Source organism: Zea mays, chromosome 9 (genome assembly GCF_902167145.1).
Source record: "Zea mays cultivar B73 chromosome 9, Zm-B73-REFERENCE-NAM-5.0, whole genome shotgun sequence".
NCBI lineage: Eukaryota > Viridiplantae > Streptophyta > Magnoliopsida > Poales > Poaceae > Zea > Zea mays.
In genome coordinates, this window is record NC_050104.1 from 76,922,046 (window position 1) to 76,931,587 (window position 9,542).

At 43.4% G+C, this 9,542-nt stretch overlaps 1 protein-coding gene across 2 annotated transcripts; it reads left to right on the forward strand.

Annotated features, from left to right (window-relative positions):
* Window positions 1-494: 494 nt before the first annotated feature.
* On the forward strand, window positions 495-8,830 carry LOC100502428 (Putative ferroportin-domain family protein). Of its 2 annotated transcripts, none has more exons than XM_008660775.4 (8): window positions 495-1,007; window positions 1,263-1,413; window positions 6,753-6,949; window positions 7,058-7,519; window positions 7,628-7,799; window positions 7,910-8,158; window positions 8,252-8,400; window positions 8,505-8,827. In XM_008660775.4, the coding sequence occupies exons 1-7, from the start codon at window positions 835-837 to the stop codon at window positions 8,381-8,383; spliced, it is 1,536 nt and encodes a 511-aa protein (XP_008658997.1). In that variant the 5' UTR covers window positions 495-834; the 3' UTR covers window positions 8,384-8,400; window positions 8,505-8,827. The 2 variants fall into 2 exon arrangements, with proteins under 2 accessions (XP_008658997.1, NP_001183835.1); NM_001196906.1 differs by having other exon boundaries at window positions 538-1,007; window positions 8,252-8,379; window positions 8,505-8,830.
* Window positions 8,831-9,542: the final 712 nt, after the last annotated feature.

Sequence of the window (9,542 nt, forward strand, 5' to 3'; positions counted from 1 at the left end):
GACATGGGGACCCTCCGTGACGGGTTCTTTGCCGAGTATCCTAGGTGGCACTCGGCAAAGACGACGTCTCCGTCACCCGTCGCCGTAACGGCTGCTTTTCTTTGCCGAGTGCTCCCTGGCACTCGATAAACCTCTTTGCCGAGTGGTCTCTGGCACTCGGCAAACCTTTTTGCCGAGTGCCCGAGAAAAAGTATTCGGCAAAGAAGGCTTTGCCGATGCACTGTGTGCCGAGCCTTCTTTGTCGAGTGCGACACTCGGTAAAGCCTTTGCCGAGCGTTTTTAAGGCTTTGTCGAGTGCTTCAGGTACTCGGCAAAGGCGGCGATTCCGGTAGTGCCTACTTATACTTGAAAAACCGAATCAAAGTCTTAGGGTTTGTGGCTTGTGGTCAATTTGATCATTCGGACAGAAGCTGATGGTGCTCCCGTCATCCTATGTACCTACCGCGGCATGCTTCGCATCGCGTGTTGAAGCAGGTTGATTCCTGATCTGCAAATCCCACTGCCGCCACACGCCACCTGCCACCGCCACTGGTTTTTGGCTGTTCCCGGGCAAACTCGCCACCAATTGCCACGCTGGGTGATGCTAGCTTAGCAGCTTTTTTGTATCTTCCCAGTTGTTTGAACTATATGGCCGCTCCTCTCCTCCATGTTCCATGCCGCCTCGGCTGCAAGGATCATAAACAAACTTATTCACTTTTTATCCGATAATAAATACGACCGACGGCTGCATGCGTGAGAAGAGATCAAGCCACCGCTAGTCGTCGCGGTACTCAAGTGAGATCGAGCCGGGGGATTCGGGATCAGGCCGGTACGGGGGGCGACCGAGGACCGCCGATGGCCGCGGCTCCAGACATGGACGAACAAGATGCGGCAATCGAGGGAGGGCAGCTCGTCGTGCCTCTTCTCGGAAGCCGAAGTGCAAGCACCGCCACGGGCTCGCCGTCGCAGGACGCGTCCTCGCTCCGCCGCCTCTACGCCGGCCACGCCCTCGCCAGATGGGGCGCCAGGTGCGTTCACTCCGTAATCAGTTACGTGCCTTTCATTCCTCCTCGAGTTTTCAGAGCAACGCATATTTCCTTTTCTTTCTTTTTTTCTTCGTCCATCCCTATTTCAGCATTTCAACTTTAGGCAATCCAATTAACCAGTATTTGCAGTCTCCACGTTGGACAGATTAAATTTATATATAATAAATGCTACTATAATCATCTTATAGTTTTCTTTTGATTGTCGATTATCTTGTGATTTTCCGGTGGCAATTTAAGGATGTGGGAGTTCTCAGTTGGGCTGTACATGATCCGCATCTGGCCAGGCTCGCTGCTCTTCACTGCGATTTACGGCGTCGTCGAGTCGTCCTCCGTCGCGGTGTTTGGTCCCACAGTTGGCACACTGGTCGATAACCTCACGTACCTTCAGGTCAGGAAGATCATCCGCCATCTTGACCAAACTACTACTCTTTGCTTTCAAAATTATGAGTTATTAAATGTATCATTGGTCTATTATTTTTTGCCCGTATTTTACTTAGGTCTGTCAACACCGAAAGCAAAAAAAAGGATTTATAAACCTTTTAATGGAAATATATCATGTGCAATCAGTTGTATTGGTGCAACCATGTAATCAAGTGATCTAACGTATATAGTGAAAATCCAACGGTGACCGTTTTTTAGTTGGCGGGGGTTAAATATGAAATAGTTATTAGGTTTCATATGGAAGAAGTTAAATAAACAATTACAGTCACTGTTGGATTTTAATTGGATGCACCAGATCGTTTGATTACACAGTCGCACCAGTATGATTGATTGCACAAAATATGTTCCCCTTTTAAGCGATATATCTCTAAGTTCATAACCGTTTGTTGACGGGGCCCACACACATAAGTGCAAATCAATAAACACTCATCTACTGCTTAAATGGAAAATCAATCACTACAATATCTCGCTTGGCCTCAAAGGCCATCTTCCACGCTTGTTTCGTGCTTGCATACTCCTTATATGACATCACGACTCCTATGTGACACTAGGGGTACACGTGCTGACCATATATCTACTATCCATATAACTTACACAACCACTATAGGATTCCAGAGCTTATCAATCCAATATCGACAATGTCAAGTTCTGATGCTATTGTTGTGATTGACGCCAAGACTTCATCTCCACCGAGATAGCATAGGCTGTGTCACCACCGCCATAGGGAGTGCCACCACCTGCCCTCGATGCCATAATGAAGGCCCTCTCAAAGGTCACACAATAGGTTCCTCAGTGGGTGCCATGCCTAGGGGCTTTCCCTACGAGATGTCGTGGAAGGAAGGACATGATGTCACTTCTGATTTACTCAGCCACCAGCGCTATACCCTCAACCACCACTGCTCCATAGATCGTGCCACAGACCATCCCACTGCTCGCCACCTCACCCCTAGCTGCCTCACCATCATAGTCATTGCTGCCCAACTTCTCGATGCCACTAGCTCTGGTGTTCCCATAGTTCTCCGCTCCAGCACCGCCACTTGCAGCAGCCCTTGGTGTGTCCATCAAGTTTGGCATTCCTTGGTTCATCAAGCTCGATTGCACTTATTATAATGGCTCATAGATGCCCTAAACTAGCTCATCTCATTGTGAGGAATTTTATAGGGGCAACCCATGCTCACATTTAATAATGTTTGTCTCACATATTACCATCTGTGTGACAAAGTCATGCTACTACGATCCCAAATAGGATGAGAACATGCCTTCCTAGGAGCACTTCAATAAGCTTTACAACCTATGCTTTGGATCGTCTATCCGTACTAACCGCCTCTTCCAATTGACGTGGCTCCCTTTCACCTCCATGGTACATGACTACCAGGAGCATTTCAATCAATGTACTCCTTTACCATGTTCCCAAACATACTTAGGTTTTGACATCTTCGTAGGGAAAAGGTTGATCCATCTATACCTCTTCTTTGAGATGCCCATGCAAGAATGTATTCGATACATCAAGTTGACGCAAGATCCAATCTCTAGATACAACAACACATAGGACAAAACGAACAGTAGCCATTTTAACAGCCATATTGAACGTGTCATCATAATCAATGCCATATCTATGTTTAAAATCTTTTGCCACCAGTTTAGTTTTATAAACGCACTTGCATCCTACAACATGACAACCTTTCATAGGAGGGATTAAACACCATGTATTATTTTTAACAAGACCATCAAATTCTAAAGCCATTGTAGCTTCCCAATATTTATTTGCTAATGCTTCATCAATTGAATTTATTTGTTAATGCTTTAAAATTGAATTAGGTTCACCAATTGTAGTTAAAAACAACTTTAGAATTGTATTGTATGGTGCCCTCTTTGTAGATCCAAGTTTGCATAATACCATATTGAGCCCTTACGATAGGACACTGAGCATCATCAACTCTGATATCCAGACTATATCCCATAGAATCTAAAGCCATGAAAGATTTGTTGTTTTCTACTATAGGGATTCTGTAGTCTGTGGTATGTCTAGATTTGCAACAGCCACACTGGAATCCACAATAGATCGAGCCATAGAAGGTCCATCCATCGCCAGCTTACATACAACAAAGGTAGGTCGCACATGCACGTCAATCAAGCCTAGTGTGAGTCTAGAGATGTTATAGAGGTGGACTGCAAGTGAGAGTTTTTAGCATCGTTACGTGGCATAGGAAACAGAGCTGGTTCAGTGCATCGATTTTGTTGCTCTCAACATCGAATTTGGTACCAAATCCTCCTCAGACTCAAAGTAATTTTCACTTTGGACAATTGATCCTTCCTGGAGTCTTATAGCTTCGCTTTGCACCAAGAGTTCTTTGGTTCTTCTTGATTGACATGCTTAGAAATAGGATTAGTATTTTAGGTGAATAGGTATTATATCAACCTACTCAAGAATATTCTCTATAGCCTATGCATGAATTTATCAAAGTAGGATGAAGGATTTAAATTTATGAGTGAAGGCAAACTCCTGCATTTTGACATGATTTGAGAAAAGCAAAAATCTCTTCATCAAATATAAATTCATGAGGTATATAAACATGCCCAGTAGGAATATTAAGAGACTTGTAGCAATTATGAAGATCGATAAATCCTAAGAAAACACACTATTTTGATATAAATTGAAGTTTTTGAGCATTGTATGGGTGAAGATTGGACTAGAAAGCACACCCAAAGGTGCACAATGAGGAGTAATTTAGTTGTTGACTATGCATACACTCCAAGGGAGTAAAATTTTGGATTACTTTGCTAGAAAGCTAATTAATCAAATATGCAACACCAAGAAAGTCTTCATCCTAATACTTAACAGACATAGATAAATGGGAGAGAAGGGCCAAGCCAACTGCATCTATATGACGATGATATTATTTTTTCTGTGCATGAGGACATGAGATATAATAGGAGATGCTAGAAAAGAATGAGTTAAGTTTTCTTATTCCCCTCCTTGGTTTGGTTAATTTTATGGCAAGAACCTTACAATTAAAATGTCACTCTACAATAGTTCAAAACTCTTTAAATTTATGAAAAACTTCTAACATAAATTTTATGAGATGCACTCAGGTAAATTTACTATAATTATTAACAAAGCTTCATAATATTTTTGACCTAGATGCAACAAATTCTCACACACTAGTAATCTTAGGATATGGCAACTCATGACTCTTAGATTCTTGGCATTGTATTGCAAACTTACTCACTCATAGACTCTTGTGAGCATAACAAATTATTGTTGCTAACAACTTGCTCGGCGATACTAAAAGATGGATGGCCAAACTTCCTTTATTATTAATACTAGAAGCGGATATATTCCTCCTATGCATCTTTCTTGAAGCAAAATTGTTTTAGTTTTCTAAACCTTAATGAGAAAGAAAGTGTGTTATAGTAAATAAAGATCAAATTATCATATGTAAGTTGATGAATAGAGACAAGTTTTTTCTTGAATTTGGAAATTTATATAACATCTTGTAGTATGAAACTACTAGGAGTAGTTAATGAAGCATGGGTAGTACAACTGATATTCATACCTGATCCAATAGTGGTGTGAATTTGATATCCTTCTTGATATTTGTTTCTGATAACGAGCTTTTCTAGCTCTCTAGTGATGTGATTTGTGGCTCCAGAATCTATGTACTATCTTGGATTAGTCTTATAAGAACATGTGATAGAGGCAACTCATTTTTTATTTGGGGAAAATGTTCATCAAATGTAATAACACTAAGCAGTTGTATGGTTTTTCTTAGGGATGTTTGACATGGTTTTGCTCCACTCCAGAGCAGCCCTACTTTAAAACATCAAGGTGGAGCAGCTCTGCTCCGTAGTCTAGGTTGCTTTCTTATAACCAGTGGTAGTGTCGGGTAAATACCTTTAAACTCCATGTCTAGGTTTCTTTTTAAGGATTTCAAAGTAGCAAAAGAAATAATCCAAAATGTTGTATTGTATCTCTCGAAACTCCATAGAGTTTGCAACTCTGGACTTGGGGTGTTTGGCTGACTCTAGCCAATTCCCTCTTAGAGTTTTGTAATAGAGCCATGCCAAACACTCCCTTAAAGCAACCTTGGCAGATGAGTTGCTCCTATAACATATCATGATTCAAGTTAGAGCTGCTAGGGTCACGACCCCTGCTATTATCGTGCCTAAAACCGCCTTGTCCACTTATGCGTCTATGGATCTCACCTCGTCCTCGAGTAGCACCATGTCCTGAGCTCATGGAATTGATAGATATACTATTAGAGATGAGGCTAGCTTGGGTCTTGAAATTCAGAAACTGTCCAATAACTATGATTACCTCCTTCTTAGTGCATATAACAAAGACTAAGGTGAGGTAGTCATCATCGGGACCTATGTGAATGTATGCCACCAATTCTTTATCTTTTAGAGGTCGACCAACTCCTGTCATCTTATCACCCTAGGGATTTCATCTTCTTGAAGTATTCAGAAATGGATAGATTTATCTTTTTGGTATTTACTAGGGTCGATCGTACATTGATGGTTCTTTCTCTCGATTGATAGGCAAAGGCACTTTAGATATCTGTCCAGGCTTCAGCAACGGTTCTGGCTTCCCAATCTTTATACTCCATATTGATCACCTCGATCTCTTTTTTTGTCCTCACCCTTTTGAGAGATTATGGTTGATAGTGCCTTAGTGTCACCGATGTAGAAGCCAGGTAGCTTTGTGCCACAGATAACAACCTTAACTTGTGGATGCTGAAGCTTATAGTTCAACTTCGTCAGCTTCTCGGAGACGAGTAGGCCGAGGAGTGGATTCACGGAGGTAGAGAACGATAAACTCTTTATGGCTCTGATACCGTATAAAAGTATAGAGAAGCTAAAAAGAATTGTCGATTGTCCAAACTCGGGTCTGCATGCATTGTGTGTTGATCTGTTGGATAAGAAACAACATGTAATATATAGTGGTGTACGTATGTAAGAGACATTTTATAGAGTTTTAGATAACAGTACTAATTTAAACTAGATTTTAGTCTATCTTATAACCGACAATGTTGAAGGACCCGTTATGGCTTACTGTGGCAGCTATCATACCTCAACATTTAATACTTTATATCTTCTCCCATTTTGTGACTACTAAGACATACGTGGTGCAGCGCTCTATCTAATTACAACTCCTCGTCCTAAACAATAGAACACTCTGATTTATTTGCATTGACATTTTGCGTCACACAACGATAATGAGTCACTTCCTATGACACTTGTATATCCCTCCTATCAAGCAATTAACCAAAGAAAAAGTTGCAGGTTCTTGGCCTATGGCTTCTAGTCCAAAGCCTGTCCTTCATTGTCGCCGGAGCCTCAGTAACCGCCCTGCTTGTTTACGACGACCTGAAAGCCACAAGCTTCCCTGTTTTCATGGCGCTGGTCATCATGACCAACGTGGCAGGTGCGCTAGCAGCGCTCTCAACGCTTGCCGGAACCATACTGATCGAGAGAGAATGGTACGGATATATCTAACTAGCGTCATAATTTCGTATCTGTCCTGAATCCTGATGACACACTGATCGAGCACTAGTTACCTACAAGTTGATCGAGTCGCATTGCCGCAGGGTGGTGGTGATCTCCAGCAGGCACCCACCTGCAGTGCTGACGGGGATCAACTCGGTGGTCCGGCGGATCGACCTGAGCTGCAAGCTGCTGGCCCCTGTCTTCTCCGGCCTCGTCATCAGCTTCGTGTCGGCGCAGGCCTCCGCGGCGGCTCTGGCGTTGTGGAACGTCGCCTCGGTGGGGCTGGAGTACTGGCTCTTCGTTTCTGTGTACAATGGCGTGCCAGCGCTCGCTGAGAGCAGCCGGCTGAGAACAGCTGGTGCAAATGCAAGTGAGGCCATGGTGCTGCCATCGTCGTCGTCGTCGGAGAACGTGGTGCCGGCCGATAAGGAGCTGGATTGGAGGGTTAGGATGACGGAGCAGCTATCCATCATACCATGCTGGGAGTCATGGGTGGTGTACCTGAGGCAGGACGTGGCGCTCCCAGGCGTCGCCCTCGCCTTCCTCTACTTTAGCGTTCTGAGGTAAAGTAAAGCTAAGCTAGTTGCAATTGCAACAACGAACGCTGCTTAAATCCTGTACGTCTGATCAACGCAAAGAGCAATCGAATGCTGTATGGGTTGGTTTTGCAGCTTCGGCACGCTGATGACGGCGACCCTGGACTGGGAAGGCATACCTGCGTACGTCATCAGTTTGGCAAGGGGCTTCAGCGCCATCGTTGGCATCGGCGCAACGCTGCTGTACCCTGTGGTGCACTCATGGGTGTCCACACTACGGACAGGACTGTGGTCCATTTGGATGCAAGTAAGCAGTAGTGTAGCGCATCATCAGCTTTCAGTGAATCTAGTTGCTGCTGAGTGAGAGTCTTCTTATTACTCGCTTGAACTGTATGGCGCGGCGGCGTCTGCGGCCAGTGGTGCTGCCTGCTGGTGTGCGTCGCTTCCATCTGGGCGGCGAGCGACGTGGCGTCGGCGTGGATGCTGATGGCCGGCGTCGCCGCGTCGCGCCTAGGGCTCTGGATGTTCGACCTCGCCGTGATGCAGCTGATGCAGGATGGCGTGCCCGACCACGAGCGCTGCGTCGTGGGCGGGGTGCAGAATTCGCTGCAGTCCGTGTTCGATCTGCTCACCTATATCATGGGCATCATCATCTCCGACCCCAGGGTGAGCATACTTACTTGAGATGCATGCTTCGTATATATACAAAGAAGGGAAGAAGCTAGGTGACGTACGGTCGGTCACATTGATTTTGAGCAGGATTTCAGCGAGCTGGTCGTGTTGTCCTTCTTCCTGGTGACCTGCGCTGCAGCCATGTACACGCTGCACGTCTACCGCGTGCGCAAGCACCTCTTCCACTTCGACAAGATCCTAGCCAAGATCAGCTGGTGAGCAACCTGGCACCATATGTGAGTACCTTATATATACGGAGTATACTAATTTACTAATTATACCTATTGCACTGATGAGTTCCTGACTCCCTCTCTCCCTCTCTAAATTGTTGACATAACAGATATTTCTTTGCTCTTGGCGACTGGAAATTGCTGATTTGACACTGGGTTTGAAACAACCAGCACGGAGTATACTGGTTGCTCTTGTAAACAGTTGTGTTTTTTCCATCTTCTGGTGTTTAGAAAATTGTGTAATCTAGGAACATTTTTACCAAGTATCCACAAGTATCCACTGTAGGTGAACTGGAATTTCCTAAACCAACAGGAGTTGAGACTGAAGGGTTCTAACCCAAGGTGGTGTGGTTGGATCAGGGCTTTTGTGAAAATGTGGACTTTAAAGTTATAATGAGAAAATGAGTTAAAACAACAAGATGATCCTTTATCACTGATGTTGTTCAACGATTTCGTGGATATGTAAGCTATCATCTTATATATCTAGAGCTAAGGAGGAAGAACAAATAGAACAAGCCATTCCAAACCTAAGTGGAAAATAGCATCGATTTTGCAATATGCAGGATGACAAGTTTTCTTTTATGGATCATGATATTTAAATTGCAGAAAATGTGAAGTTGTTTCTTTGGACTTTTGAACAATTATCAGATCTAAAAATAACTTTCATAAATGTGAACTATTCTACTTTAGCTAATGAAGAAGTATGATGACCAATACTCTACCCACTGTCAACTTCTGAACAATGCTCTAGTACCACGCAAAAAGAACAAACCCATTTGATTTGGGGGTATGCTATTATTTCACTGTGGGATGCATGATATCTAGTATGATTGACATTTTAGTTACCTATGATGTTTCGTTATGCCTCTGAAACTAAAGCGAATACTAATTTGGGACAGAGAGAGTACATTGGAGGCGATTGGGTTTTCTATATTTTTGTGACAAGATCTTCGGTAAGTTTTGTTTGGATGATCATATATCATGCCAATCTACCAACATACATGGATCAAGGTGGACATATGGACATTAAACAAGCATTAACAAATAGATTTTGGCATAGTTTTCCATCGATTATTGCATAACTTTATTTTACCTCGACAAATACCCTGTTATTGCTGAACTTAATAGATCTTCAAAAAGGAATTAGA